General features: G+C 42.9%; 1 protein-coding gene across 2 annotated transcripts in view; it reads right to left on the minus strand.

The window, feature by feature from the left end:
- Window positions 1-16,321, minus strand: part of LOC129836315 (zinc transporter ZIP11-like) — a 144,499-nt gene that overhangs the window by 122,667 nt on the left and 5,511 nt on the right. For both annotated transcript variants that reach the window (XM_055902438.1, XM_055902357.1), the window contains exon 4: window positions 1,747-1,905. In XM_055902438.1, the coding sequence (XP_055758413.1) occupies window positions 1,747-1,905 (159 nt within the window). The remainder of the gene's footprint in view (window positions 1-1,746; window positions 1,906-16,321) is intronic.

Genomic DNA, 16,321 nt, shown 5'->3' on the forward strand with positions numbered 1-16,321 from the left:
CACTGACGGTGATCAACAGGGTGCTATCGTAAATACGGGCAACAATGACTTGGCCAAAACATTCTGACCATTCATTTCAAAAGAGACAGGCACCCGAGAGACGGCAAACATGGAAGATGTCATCTGTTTGAGGGGCTGAACATGTTGGCATTGTTACACTCAGCCCTTTGCTGTGGATGGGAACTAATGTTTTCTCCCATGATGCAACACCCCCATTATGAGGGGTAAAATCCTGTGACCCGATTTGTAACTTGTGCACAGCTGTGGTTACCATGGATACCACTAGACGTGGGGTAATTAGTGTGCTTATTACACAGGTGTGATAAGAAGCTAACATCATAGAAACTCCAGTCAACCCAGCTACCTGTCTGGATAGCTTAATCAAGTCTAGAAGGATGTTCTTTTAGAGAGGTGAGGTGTACAGAGGTGAGCAGATGTGCAATGCACAAAATAGCCTGAGAAAAAGATGCAGGCCTAGCTATTGTTTGACCAGGCCCAGTTAAGTCAGTAGCATCTCCCTGACAAAGAGCTTGCCTTCAGATACTGAGATACTGTGCCTGGTCCTATGACACTTAATCCTGCAACAGCTTGCTCCACCGTCACCCAACCTCCTGACGTTTGTTTCTCCTTATCCTAGAGACGCTGCTGGCACGCAAAAGACCGGGACTAGGGAAACTGTAGCTTTGATCGGGGAGAGAAAGCGAGAGAGATAGATGCAAAGAGTTCCAGGAACAGGGCAGCGCTTATCACCAGGTTGAAGGGGTTCAGTAGGGGGTTGACAGACTCGGGTGCTGCTGCTGCTAGGCTAGCACTGCCTTCTCTAGTGTCCTGCTCTTGCCTCTCTCATTCACGGCCCAGTGTTTACTTAGGAGCCAGTAAAAGTGACACCAGCAGCTGTCCAAACAGCCCGGTCCGACCCCCAATGGGGGCACCCTGTGTCCCCGCCAAGACCCCCACATCTCCCCCTCCCCATTTCTACGCTGCTCTGTCCTCCCACTGTCCACACTGGGGAAACCAGAGGAGGAGGAGCAGGAGGAGAAGGTAGAGGTAGAGAAAAAGGAGGAGGAGAAGGAGGGGGAGGAAGCGGATGAGGAGGAAGGGGGGAAGGAGAAGATGGTGAGAACCACTGTAATGATTTGTGATTATGTCTAATCACTGTGGAAGAATATGGGGTGTTAGGATGAAGTTTAACAAATAGCCTACTTTGAGTTTAGCTTACATCAATTGACCACCAACTCCAAACGTAACCTTGAGTCCAATTTGGGCTCATTGCAACATCCTACTTACATTTTTGATAAATTGATCAGTGGTACTCCCACTGAGCTAGTGCAGAACAGAAACCACTGTATTTAACAGCATCATAACCTAATTTCCCATCTAAATGGGAGCATCCACTGCCATGTAAAAAAATAGGTTGTTGTGACTTGGTGAAGCAGAAAAGTGTAATCACTCAGGCAATTACAGGTTAACGGGCTTCAAACCACTCTCTCACGGCACTGCTGTCTGGAAGGACCAGGCCAGCAAATTGTGGCTTATAACTTACCCTCTCTCCCTCCATCCCTTATCCTATACCGCCTATACCACATTTCCAACAGGTAGGCCTATATTACCTGTGGTTTATGCACAATTTAAACAGTGTATTGAGGCCAACTTTTTAGGCTATTGTGTTTGGCATGGCATGTCAGAGTGCTATGTATGTGTGAAGAAATCTCCTCTCCGGGAGGCTGCAGCAGCAGCAGGACTCACCAGAGCAGGCATCATGAGGTCAGCCAGGTACACGAAGGCTGCTCCCAGGGCGAAGCCCACCGCCACGGGGACGAACGCAAATGAGCCGTACTTCCCCGAATCCTCCGCCATGTCTATGGCCGGAGCCAGCAACGACCAATAGGACGCCGCCAACATCACCTGAGGGAGAAGCAAAAAGGAAGCCACAGTTAGTGGGAATTATTATCTGCTGTGTTCAGAGAGCCAGGCTTCAACTCCGAGTGGGGACGTTCAGTTGGCGTCAAAACACCCCAGTGTTCACCAAAACAGAAAGACGATAGATACAGTCATCAGGGGATCTCACTCTTTTGGAACGGGGATGTAGTGGAATGATAAAGGTGACCCCATTTCCTCAGAAACATTTGGAATGAGTGCATGAATTGAATGCAGTAACACAAATAATGAAAGAGGGCAGAGGGCAAAGAATAAACAATGCCTTCAAAATAAAAAAAAAGGCCTGAAGAAATCTTGCTAAAAAGATAAGACTTTCCAAGTCTGCAACTGTGACTCAGTGGACAGTTTCCTTTGAGGGATGAATTTTGAGTGGACAGTAACTGGAGGGGAAGCACAATTCTCCTAGACCTCGTCACTGGAGATGTCTCAGTTTACCCATGGAAGATTTGATTTCACACACACACACCCAGCCCACCCACCCAATAGTCGTCTGGGATACGTCACACACACTCCCTATATGCCTTGGCACTTTCCACAGTACACAGGGGGTGGATGATTGAATAATGGATACACATGTCTGGGGTTTCGGCCCTCGCTCCTCCTGAGCCATCGGGGAGTGTGTACACCGTAATGTTCAGTTCAAAGGGAACCTCCACAAAGGCCCCCAGCCTCAGAGCATCCAACACACTACTTCCCAATAGCTTGATCAAAGACTCTTCCACCAGAGGAGTGTGTGTTGCTGTTGAGTTGAGTTTCGGTCTCACCGACGGCATTATCCCAGCCCCTCTGTGAACAAAAATAATAGCATTGGATAACACACATTGCAAAAAAAGGTCACCAGCCGACTCGCTTCAGGCAACGAATTAAGACCTAATTCCGAGTCATCGATGCGACTTGTTTGTTCATAGTGCCGCCGGTACCGGCAGTGGGCTCAAATAATGTCCATATTTAAACACTGTTCGCAGGCAAGGACATTGCAGTGGTCCTATAAAACACACATGCACTTCCCATCATGCACTTCTCTGCCTAATGAGGTGAGGCTTATGGGTCGATTAGAGGTTCGTGATCATGTTAATTACCCTCAATCTGGAACAATTAGCATTTACATTCTAGAACACACGACACAGCTGCACTAGTGAGAAAAGGCAAATCAAACCCTTGTGTGGAGCTCACTATTGCACTGACTGCACATGTACAGTATGGTGAAGGCTGACAACCAACCATGGTATGATTCATATCATCTGACTTGATTCACCCCACTAGCAGCTACCAAAATAACTCTTAACACTTAGTATTGTCATTCCATGTGCATTGCCCTTCGTACACATTTAGACAGTGAAGATAACATTTTACATTTGTCTCTTTACTCCAGCTTTTTGAATTTGAGATCAAATGTTTCATATGAAGCGACAGTTTAGAATGTCACTTTATTTTCGGGTATTTCATACACTTCATTTCATTCATTTTATTTTTTACCGTTTAAGAAATGTACTAAATATCTAGTCCCCCCATTTTGGGGCGGCAGGTAGCCTAGTGGTTAGAGCGTTACCTTGGGATCGAATCCCAGAAGTGACAAGGTAAAAATCTGTCGTTCTGCCCCTGAACAAGGCAGTTAACCCAGTGTTCCCCGGTTGGCAGTCGTTGTAAATAAGAATTTGTTCTTAACTGACCTTCCTAGTTAAATAAAAGGTATAAAAAAATTATAATGTCAAGTATTTGGACAAAATTCAAGTCGTCAAAAGTTTAGTATTTGATCCCATATTCCTAACACCTAATGACTACATCAAGCTAATTGCGGAGGGGGATATTTTAAGATAGTCTTTGAAGAGGTAGGGTTTCAGGTGCATTCAGAAGATGGGCAGGGACTCTGCGATTCTAGCTTCAGTTCCACCATTTGGGTGGCAGAACTGAGAAGAGCTTGAACTGGACTGAGTGGGAGGTTCAAGAGACCAGAAGGTGGCAGAACAGAGTGCTCGGGTTGGAGTGTAGGGATTGAGCAAAGCCTGAAGGTAGGAAGGGGCAGTTCCCCTTGCTGTTCCGTAGGTAACCACCATTGTCTTGTAGTGGATGCGAGCTGTGTGTGGAGTAAAGGTGGTCTAGAGTTTTTTTTGCCTCTGGTTGCACATTTAACATGCTGGTAGAAATATGGTAAAACAGATTTAAGTTTCCTTACATTAAAATCCCCGGTCACTAGGAGCGCCGCCTCTGGGTGAGCGTTTTCGTGTTTGCTTATGGCAGAATACAGCTCATTGAGTGCAGTCTTAGTGTCAGCGTCGGTCTGTGGTGGTATGTAGACAGCTTTGAAAAATACAGATGAAAACGCTCTAGGTAGAGTGTGGTCTAAAGCTTATCATGAGATACTCTACATCTGACGAGCAAAACTGTCACGGCCGTCGTAAGGAGACCAAGGCGCAGCGTGATAAGCGTACATTCTTCTTTATTATAATTATGAACACTGAACAAAACAAAAACAAACCGTGAAGCTATATAAAGAGTGCTGAACAGGCAACTACACATAGACAAGAACCCACAAAACCAAAAGGGAAAATTGCAACCTAAATATGATCCCCAATCAAAGACAACGATAAACAGCTGCCTCTGATTGGGAACCAATTCAGGCCACCATAGACCTACATATACCTAGACATACCTAAACTCCTAGATATACAAAAAAACCTAGACAACACAAAAAAACAAGCATACCCACCCTCGTCACACCCTGACCTAACCAAAATAATAAAGAAAACATAGATAACTAAGGTCAGGGCGTGACAAAAACCTTGAGACTTCCTTAGATATCGTGCACCAGCTGTTGTTTACATTGCATAGTCCGCCCCCTGAATAGTATAGTATAGTCCGCCCCCTGAATATTGCATAGTCCGCCCCCTAAATTCTCACAAGGCACCCTGACCTCCGTCCCTTTTTTCTCTCCGTAGTCTCGGGGATGTGGGCCTGTTCCCAGGAAAGAGATGGTAGCAGCAACATTATATACATAATAAGTTTCAAACAACGCAAAGTGTACCTTGTGTGCGAGCGGTTCGCTGATGTGCACACAACGCTTACACCTGGTCTGTGGTTGAAGCCGGTTGGACGTACTGTTAAATTCTCTAAAACAACGTTGGTAGAGAAATTAACATTCAATTCTCTGGTGGACATTTAACAGCTCTGGTGGACATTCCTGCAGTCAGCATGCCAATTGAACGCTCCCTCAAAACGTGAGACATCTGTGGCATTGGGTTGAGACAAAACCGCACATTTTAGAGAGGGATTTTATTGTCCCCAGCACAGGGTACACTTCTGTAATGATCATGCTGTTTAATCAGCTACTTGATATGCCACATCTGTCAGGTGGATGTATTATATTGACAAAGGAGAAATGCTCACGAACTGGGATGTAAACAGATTTGCCACAAAATCTGAGAAAGAAGCTTTTGGTGCGTTTGGTAACTTCTGGGATCTTTTATTTCAGCTCATAAAACATGGGACCAACACTTTATATGTTCAGTTTATATTTTTGCTCAGTATAATTTGTTGTTATTATATCCATAATAATTCATAGGAATAGCGTTGGGTGTTGTGCAATAGTCTATCCTACACAATTGCGCACAATAGAGTCTGTGTCCAATCCGAGGCACAAAAAAATATGGAAAACAAGCTCATTACCTTGATGCTCCCTCTGTTAAATCTAACGAGACCCTGCTGTAAATCAAGCAGATAAGATGATCAACATCAATTCGCAAGGGATATTAGATCCAACCACAATTGTCTTCACCAGCGTAACGAATGAGACACCAAACTATTCTCGACATTTCACCTTTTTCCCAGCACTTGGGCTGTTGTTGAATCGCAACAGCTGTTCGTCACTTGACTGTCATTCAGAAAATTCAGACGATGTGTGAAAATATCATCAAATGCACATTCAACAAGTATCAAGGTAAGGTGACTCTTTCGGTTAAAACCATTAGATTTCTGCAATCACATACATTTTGGGGGATTTGTGTGCCTATGAAAACTATTGTCACCCTGTAACATAAGGAGACACAAAATGTTACATAGTTACACTGCATTTCTGTGAACTCTATACAAAAAAAAACTGTCCGAGAGATAGATCCAGGATTCTTACAAGGTTCAAGTTCATTGTCTAATTGAACTAATTAATGCATAATATGTGGTAAAAAGGCAACTTACACTGGCATAAACGCAATGACAGAAAAGTAATGTTTTATGTCACACGATTTTGGACAAATCCTTTAAGACACCAACCATGAGAAAGGGTTAAACATATGTTTTCAATCAAATCGGGAATTTTCTTGAATATAGCTAAACACAGCAAAAAAAGAAACATCCCTTTTTCAGGACCCTGTCTTTCAAAGAGAATTCGTAAAAATCGAAATAACTTCACAGATCTTCCTTTTAAAGGGTTTAAACACTGTTTCCCATTCATGTTCAATGAACCATAAACAATTAATGAACATGCACCTGTGGAACGGTCGTTAAGACACTAACAGCTTACAGACGGTAGGCAATTAAGGTTACAGTTATGAAAACTGACTCTGACTTCTACTGACTCAAAAACACCAAAAGAAAGATGCCCAGGGTCCCTGCTCATCTGCGTGAACGTGCCTTAGGCATGCTGCAAGGAGGCATGAGGACTGCAGGTGGCCAGGGCAATAAATTGCAATGTCGGTACTGTGAGACGCCTAAGACAGCGCTACAGGGAAACAGGACGGACAGCTGATCGTCCTCGCAGTGGCAGACCACGTGTAACAACACCTGCACAGGATCGGTACATCTGAACATCAAACCTGCGTGACAGGTACAGGACGGCAACAACTGCCCGAGTTACACCAGGAACACACAATCCCTCCATCAGTGCTCAGACTGTCTGCAATAAGCTGAGAGAGGCTGGACTGAGGGCTTGAAGGCCTGTTGTAAGGCAAGTCCTCACCAGACATCACCGGCAACAACGTCGCCTATGGGTACAAACCCACCGTCGCTGGACCAGACCAGACTGGCAAAAAGTGCTCTTCACTGATGAGTGAAGACATCCTCCTCTCTCATGTGACACCCTTCCTGCAGGCTCATCTTGACATGACCCACCAGCATGACAATGCCACCAGCCATACTGCTCGTTCTGTGCGTGATTTCCTGCAAGACAGGAATGTCAGTGTTCTGCCATGGCCAGGGAAGAGCCCGGATCTCAATCCCATTGAGCACATCTGGGACCTGTTGGATCAGAGGGTGAGGGCTAGGGCCATTCCCCCCAGAAACGTCCGGGAACTTGCAGGTGCCTTGGTGGAAGAGCGGGATAACACCTCACAGCAAGAACTGGCTAATCTGGTGCAGTCCATGAGGAGATGTACTGCAGTACTTAATGCAGCTGATGGCCACACCAGATACTGACTGTTACTTTTGATTTTGACCCCCCCCCTTTTGTTCAGGGACACATTATTCAATTTCTGTTAGTCACATGTCTGTGGAACTTGTTCAGTTTATTTCTCAGTTGTAGAATTTTGTTTTGTTCATACAAATATTTACACGTGTTAAGTTTGCTGAAAATAAAACCCAGTTGACAGTGAGAGGACGTTTCTTCTTTTGCTGAGTTTATGTTCCCCACTTATATCTTAATGCAATGATTTTTTTTTTTTAAATGTGCAGATTATAATCAATGACTTATCAACAGATGTAACAAGTTGTCCAGTGTAGGAAATCCTCACTGGTACACTAGTTTATAGAAAGACACATAACAGCGTAAATTACTACACTGTGAACCTGTTTAAAATGCCACAAAAATGCATTTTTAGTGTTGCTGGTAACCTAACTGAAACCAGAGATTAGTGTGTGTGAACACCGCCCCAAAAAAATCTAAAGCGATTTTTATTTATCATGGTTTAAAAATTGCAGATCGGGGGGGGGGGGAAAAATATATATAACAACTATTGGATTAGGAGGATCAAACAAGACAGTTCATTACAAAGGGGAAAAAATCTCAAACATAGCCAGCAATAGTATCTGGTCATAATGGGAAGAAAATATTCTATCTACTGACTCATGCTTTCAATAATGGGCTGAAAATAACCCAAGGAGTATCAAATAAATAAGATGGCCTTGGTTACATTGCCGCAGAGATGACAATAGTGTCTGCACAAAGAGAGACTCATTTCTATCGTTTCAATTAACCCACTGTGGTATCGATTAACAACATTACTTCGGCCTCACCGGAAGTCACCTGCCAATGAACTACCTATTTGTTCCATCCAGAGAGCACCAAGCCCAACCTGAACCTCAGCTAAAAAGGTGAGATTGGTTGGTCACACCTTATTTGAATGACAATCTTACAGTCTTCAGTACTGTATCTAAACCACATGATCTTGGTTGAACTCAACTAGATGAACACTTGTAGACTGTCACACTCAACGCCAACCACCCTAAAGACTTACTGTAATCAGACCTCCTCTCCCTCGCTTTCATATAGAGGTAGTCTAATAATCTAATTTATGACCTACAGCCCGAACACTTAACACACTGCACACCCTTTAATAAGATTAATTAAGACTTGAACAGGCTGGGGCTCTGAGCTATTGGCTGGGTTTGTCTGACATTTGCATATTCATCCAATTATTACGCATTTTTCTTTCAAATGGAGCCACCAGGTTTAAAGTTAACTTCTGGGAGACAAAAAGCCTTGATTTGTTATTGAGGACAGCCATTATTCCATCAGCGGCTGGATGCGACAGGCAAGCTTCAACAGGCAGCTCTGTCAGTCAGTCTGTCTGGGGGAGTGATTAGTTCTTCACAATATGGAGTCGCTTTTTTGTGTTACCCTGACTTCCTTCTTGCTGCATCAATTATTTAGATATCTAGTCCCGCTCTCAGGTTTTGGGGACTGAAAAAGTGAACACGTTATCGACTACCATTATCAGCAACAGAGGCTCCACTGGCAATGGCAGAGTAACCTGTAACCTGTAATTATGACTTTGCCCAGGCATTGTTCCTTACCCTGGGTGGAGGAAAGAGTGCACACCTCCACAGTATATCTGGGGTCAATTAAAAAACTCAAATAAGGTTTTAGGGACTGAACAGTGAACAGTGAACTGAACAGTGAACGCGCTCTTCCTCATTGTCTTTCATCAAAAGGGGCTCCACTAACGATGATGACAAAGTTACCTGGTTGAACACAGAGATATTTTCACAATTATTATTTCAACGTGATATTCTTCCTCACCCTGGGTGGAGGAGAAATGGGGTCAATTATGGGGTCAATTATATGTATAAATCTGGGGTCAGTTATATTGCTCAGTCAGTTACACCACACAGCTACGAGGTCTCCTTGTCATGGAGGTCTTGGCAAGAAATATATGATTGGGTTAGAGTCACCTGTTGCTCGAGGACAGGAAGTAGTATGAAGCGTGTAGCGGCATAATCAGTCCCCTATTGGTAATATGGCTCTGGTCTCCCTGGGTCGGACATCTCTGAGGAAAATTGGCAACTCCACCTGAGTGTTTAGCTGCTAATTACAGTGCCTTAGACTTGGTCTGGAGACTAGGGAAACGTAGGCTGTATTAATTTCCCCCAAGAGATCACGCGGCCTTATGGCTTACACAACAAAAAAAGCCATCCGGGAAATTGAGCTGCGACAGTGGAGTCCTCGAGATTTTGAAGCGGGCGATCTTCCTGTACGATCCGGAGCCGATCGTCATTTCTCTCTCAGCCTAAGGTCTCAACAAGCCTCAGGTATCAAGGTGAGAATAATGGATGCTAGTTTGAGGTTTGATACGGTGTTGCGATGTAGCTATGAAAATAGCTGGTGAAATTGCATATGACCAAACCTATCACGAAGATATCATTCTCTTTGAACAAATACTTAGTGTTGTATGACTGAGCTGCATATACAGAGGGGAGAACAAGTATTTGATACACTGCCGATTTTGCAGGTTTTCCTACTTACAAAGCATGTAGAGGTCTGTAATTTTTATCATAGGTACACTGCGAGAGACGAAATCTAAAACAAAAATCCATAAAATCACATTGCATGATTTTAAGTTTGCATTTTATTGCATGACAAGTAGGGTTCAGGTCTGGAGACTGGCTAGGCCGCTCCAAGCAGGGGGACCTTGCGTGCGCTGCAGGATTTTAATCCATGCCGGCGTAGTGTGTTACTAATGGTTTTCTTTGAGACTGTGGTCCCAGCTCTCTTCAGGTCATTGACCAGGTCCTGCCGTGTAGTTCTGGGCTGATCCCTCACCTTCCTCATGATCATTGATGCCCCACGAGGTGAGATCTTGCATGGAGCCCCAGACCGAGGGTGATTGACCGTCATCTTGAACTTCTTCCATTTTCTAATAATTGCGCCCAACAGTTGTTGCCTTCTCACCAAGCTGCTTGCCTATTGTCCTGTAGCCCATCCCAGCCTTGTGCAGGTCTACAATTTTATCCCTGATGTCCTTACACAGCTCTCTGGTCTTGGCCATTGTGGAGAGGTTGGAGTCTGTTTGATTGAGTGTGTGGACAGGTGTCTTTTATACAGGTAACGAGTTCAAACAGGTGCAGTTAATACAGGTAATGAGTGGAGAACAGGAGGGCTTCTTAAAGAAAAATTAACAGGTCTGTGAGAGCCGGAATTCTTACTGGTTGGTAGGTGATCAAATACTTATGTCATGCAATAAAATGCAAATGAATTACTTAAAAATCATACAATGTGATTTTCTGGATTTTTGTTTTAGATTCCGTCTCTCACAGTTGAAGTGTACCTATGATAAAAAATTACAGACCTCTACATGCTTTGTAAGTAGGAAAACCTGCAAAATCGGCAGTGTTTCAAATACTTGTTCTCCCCACTGTAGCTTGGTTGCCACTGATTGCACTTCAGAGGGCATGATAGTGCCGTGAAAAAGATCTCTACTTTTGCATATTTTGATACTGAATGTTATCAGATCTTCAACCAAAACCTAATATTAGACCAAGGGAGCCTGAATAAACAAATAACACAACAATTAAACTTTTTGAATTTATTTCATAAACAAAGTTATGCAACACCCAACGCCCCTGTGTGAAAAAGTAATTGCCCCCTTACACTCAATAACTGGTTGTGCCACCTTTATCTGCAATGACTCCAACCAAACGCTTCCTGTAGTTGTTGATTAGTCTCTCACGTCGCTGTGGAGGAATTTTGGCCCACTCTTCCATGCAAAACTGCAGTAACTCCATGACATGTGTGGGTTTTCAAGCATGAACTGCTCGTTTCACGTCCTGCCACATCTCAATTGTGGTTAGGTCTGACTAGACCATTCCAAAACTTCAAATGTGTTGCTTTTTAGCCACTTTCATGTAGACTTGAGTGTGTGTTTTGGATCATTGTATTGCTGCGTGACGCAGCTGCGCTTCAGCTTCAGCTCACAGACAGATGGCCTGACATTGTCCTGTAGAATTGTCTGACGCAGAGCAGAATTCATGGTTCCTATATACATATGGTTGCTGCAAGGACTTCCATTCAGTCACAAGAGCATTAGTGAGGTCGGGCAATGATGTTGGGCGATTAAGCCTGGCTCGCAGTCGGCGTTCCAATTCAATTCATCCCAAAGGTGTTCGATGGGGTTGAGGGCAGGGTTCTGAGCATGCCATCCAATTTCTTCCACACTGATCGACAAAAAAATTCTGTATGGACGTCGCTTGTGTACGGGGGCATTGTCATGGTGAAACAGGAAAGGGCCTTTCCCAAACTGTTGCCACAAAGTTGGAAGCACAGAATCGCCTAGAATGTCATTGTATGCTGTAGCGTTAAGATTTCCCTTCACAGGAACTAAGGGGCCTAGCCCAAACCATGAAAAACAGCCCACAGCGCCCGAACCATGAAAAACAGCCCCAGTCACCTGGAAATGCATTCCAGGTGACTACGGCATGAAGCTGGTTGAGAGAATGTCAAGAGTGTGCAAAGCTGTCATCAAACCAAAAGGTGTCTACTTTGAAGAATAACAAATCAAAATATATTTTAGATTTGATAAACACTTTTTGGTTACTACATGATTCCATGTGTGTTATTTCATAGTTTTGATGTCTTCACTATTATTCTACAATGTAGGAAATAGGAAAAATAAAGAAAACCCCTTGAATGGGTAGGTGTTTTTCTCCCCAATTAAGGTCCCACCAATCTCCTGTGATAGAGAGAGATAGAGAGATATCCTCATTATTGTTGCGTTACTATTTTCCTTTAGTTTATTGAGTTTATTTAGTTTATTGAGCACAATAAACTAAACTATAAACTACCTACTTTTTTTATAACTCTGCATTGTTGGTTAAGTAAGCATTTCACAGTAAGTTCTACACCTGTTGTATTTGGCGCATGTGACAAACCAAATTAGTTTTTTTTATTTGATGATCATACCTGCAGGTGTGCTCTTCCTTATAGCCAATGTCCACCTAACTATCTATACATCTTTACCATCTACCTCATTCAATATCAATTGAAGAAAGGACATTCAGAATAGAGAAGCTTGCCTGCTGAGCAGTCTCACGTCATCATGGGTTATTTGAAAATCTGTATTATATGTCAGAGCACATCACATCTCAGGATATTGCACAATTAGGCCTAGCAGTCAGGATTGATCTGGCTTCGGCATGTGAAGAAATCCGTTTTTTTTTCAAAAGCATCCCTTATTTTATGGACACTGAGGCTTCCACTCTGTTCCACATCAACTAAAAAAGAACAACAAACTGTGCATTATCCAGAGATCAAACAGGCTATGCAATCTTGATAGCGTTTATGGACTGTTGTTTACTGAGGCGTGAGGCAGAAGAACCAATGACCTATATCACATTGTCTCTGAAAAGGTCAAAGAATCACAATAATGATCATGAAAATTCCATACGTTCTCCGACATAAGCCGACATTGAGCGTTATTGAAGCAATCGACATTGGTCAACAAACTTCAACAAAAATGTTGAGAATTTTGTTTTGTTGAACCTACGAAGCCAATGGGCAATTAAGAAAAGTCACAGTAGTCATCCTGAAAAAGTTGTAACTTTGTGAACGGTCACGGATGTCTGCCTAGCTGGTCCAGTAGTCTGCACATGTCCAAGCCTACAGCTATGCTAATTCGAGTCAGCCAGCATAACTTGGGAGTATCCAGGACCATAATGTATGTGGGTGTCAGATAGGTCTACACAATGAATTGAATTCAGATCGAAATTGTGATATTGACATGTGCAATATCCATATTGCGATATTCTCCTTTCTTTGACACTCCATTAATAAAACAGAAACTAGACTACAGTACCTCCTCCAATGAGATACGCTACACTCCGTTCATTCGCTCTCTACACGCACAGAGAATGCTGACCAATCACATACTGGCCAATCACAAACATCCCCGTTTAGAGCGTGCGGTTAGATGCTGGTGAGGAGAGAAAGGGCTTTACCTTGGAAACCTCAGAAACATGAGTGCTGCGAGTGCTAACGAGATCGATTTGGTGCCAAAGTAGAGCACATCTTCAGTGGTATGGCAGTATTTCGGGCTACAGGTAAACCGATGTCAACCAAATGCAAGTGTTGTGCAAAAAGTGCCTAGGAGTTGTGGCGACAAGTATATTGAATAATTTGAAGAAGAACCATCCCACACTGGGGGGGGGGGGGGGGGGTCGACAGCACCAAAGCCACCTATCTTAAACAGGCATGCCATTGCGTCTTCTAAAAAATATCTCGCAGTCACATAGGTGATAGCCAAAGACATGATTCCTATTTACACAGTCAGCAAAGACGGCTTCAACAAGATAATAAACACGCGGGACAGGATATACAAGATTCCATCTCGCACATATTTCTCCAAAGTCACCATCCCAACACTCTATAACAAAATGAAGGGAAAAGTTTTAACAGAGCTTGTTGATTATTACGCGACTACAACAGACCTTTGGTAGAACAGGCGAGCCCTACAGTACAGTAGTTTGACAGTACACTTTATTGATGAGGAGTTTCAACTGAAAGGTCGGTGCTTGGAAACACCGCAGGCTACTTCCCCGGAGATCACAGGGGAGAAAACGTTGCTCTGGGGTCGGGAGAAGCTTTCGCCCCCTGGGGCCTGAATGAGGAGCAGCAAGTGTGCATAACGATAACGGTGCAAACGTGGAAAAGGCCATGGCATTGAATGACTGGACCAGACTCCAATGTTTTGTACACAGACTGCACCTGCATCAGTAGGCTACGTGTTCCATGTTAAGGCCATTAGAATTATACTAAATGATTGAGCGTACACATAACACAATCATAATCTTCTTACTCCATCTGAATGAATAAGTGCTGCGCTTACAGCACACTATATTTGAATGATCATGCAAAACATTTCTGTTTGTTATGTAGCTTTAATAATCCTATCTATTATTATATGTATAACAATGTTAGAAAATATTTGTTTCGTTTGGTTTTGCGTTCAGTTAGCACAGTATGTATTAATTCATATTAACTCATTTTAGTTACCCCGACACTTGTGTTTACCACATCTGATGGAATTACCAAGTTTTCACCTAAGTGTAACCCTGCAATTAATTGACAATATTCTACCTTTGTTGGCTTGTTAATACACTATAATGGCAAAGGTATATTCACAGTAGACCTAAATCAAACCAGGGTCCTGTGCAGTCACTGCAGTGAAGGATCTTCCCATAGACCCCACAAGTTGAGCTTTGAATAGTTTATCTCTACTTTCCTATAAAACATCATGTTTGTTTATCTGTACAAGTAACACAAAGCTGAGAACATCGCTGTTTCAAACACAATGAGTAACAGTCTTTGTCGGAGCCTACTGGACAGAACGGTCCAGGGACAATAAGCAGCCAATTTCAGAAAGTCCGTCTAGGCTCACGTTCTCAGCATTAAGTGGATAAATACCAACGCAACACAAATGACTTGTTATTACGAACTATGGAATGTAGAAATAAACACAAGACACATTGAAGCGTAGCTAGCTAGATGGATTAGCTTTCTATGTTCTGTTTATTTTCGCCGACAGCAACTCTAGACAAATGTAAGTTTCCAGCACAACATTCCATCACTCTATGATGTTTGACAAGTGTGGCAGGTTATGCAAACTAAGCACAGAGACCTAGAACTCATGGAAGTTGGAAACATTAAGGAACGAGACATGATTAATCTTTAGCACTAAAAAAATATATATTGCTGTTTTATTCCCACATTTTGTTCTATATATTTGGATTAATTTCAAGGCGTTGAAGAAGATTAACATATCCTGCTCTTATCAGAATGTAATTCTCCTTCGCATGTGCTGGAATAACCACATTCCTCAATACTATGCATGTTCCTTGACTGCATTCTTTCTCCCACACTAGACTATGTATGCACCCAGTCATATCCACTCAAGTAAAATGCAAATGCATTGTTAGAATGTCCGTCAAACAACAATCCAATCATGTGAAGTCCCTGCGAAATTCTTTTTGCACCCAGTGGACCGTTTCAATATCGCCTACTGTATCACGTCAGGTCATCAACGATTCAATTTCAACCTCAGTTCTTTCTTTAGTGTCGTTCACTCTTTCCTACAGATGTCCTCTCTTAATTTGACCAGTTTCTCACAGCAGGAAAATAATACTGCAGCAACAGGACATGTGAATTATTATGTGGATTACAATTAATGGACATTTTTGTATGAGTTGACGCCATTTTCATTAGGGAAAATCCATTCTGAAATGTTATAGTGGAAATTATAAACTTTAGAAGAGTTTTTAAACCTCGAAGCCACTACAAGTTTGAATTTCCTGCAGCGCAGGAAAATTCTCTGCAACAAAAGAGTGATCAAATTAAGAGAACGCAAACATCTCCTCTTTCCCATCTCATTCTGTTATTCTGGATGTTTCTTCTAGACAGGAACTTGTGTTTCTATAGACAGCTCCCTCCTGGGTCTAATGCAGATGCCTCAGAAGCCATATTTCTCCTGAGCAAAGCGAAGGGAATGCCATGCATGACACCTGAATAAATAAGGAACTTGGCCAACTCCTTACCTGGAACTAATCTCTCCCTCTCCATATGTAGTGTTTGTGGACACATACATGACATTTACAAAATGCTAACTGACTCCGTGCCAAATTAGGTGGACGTCAGAAAGATGAAAATTGAATGTTGATGCACATACACAGCTGGCACAGGAGCTGGACAAAAAGAGAACAATGTCAATAAAAGAATAAAGGTACTGATTTCAGCTCCCCTAAACTTCAATCTCATGTTTCTTATCTGCAGTCTCCCTCGTCCGTTTTCTCTATTCATAGCGAGAGACATTGTAACAGTAGCGGTCACCTCTCTGGTATAGCCTAGTATCTATTTGTGACTCACCTACTTCTGACAATCCTTTCTATGATCTTTGGGGTCTGCTTTCATCAA

This window comes from Salvelinus fontinalis, chromosome 1 (assembly GCF_029448725.1).
Source record: "Salvelinus fontinalis isolate EN_2023a chromosome 1, ASM2944872v1, whole genome shotgun sequence".
In the NCBI taxonomy this organism is placed as follows: domain Eukaryota; kingdom Metazoa; phylum Chordata; class Actinopteri; order Salmoniformes; family Salmonidae; genus Salvelinus; species Salvelinus fontinalis.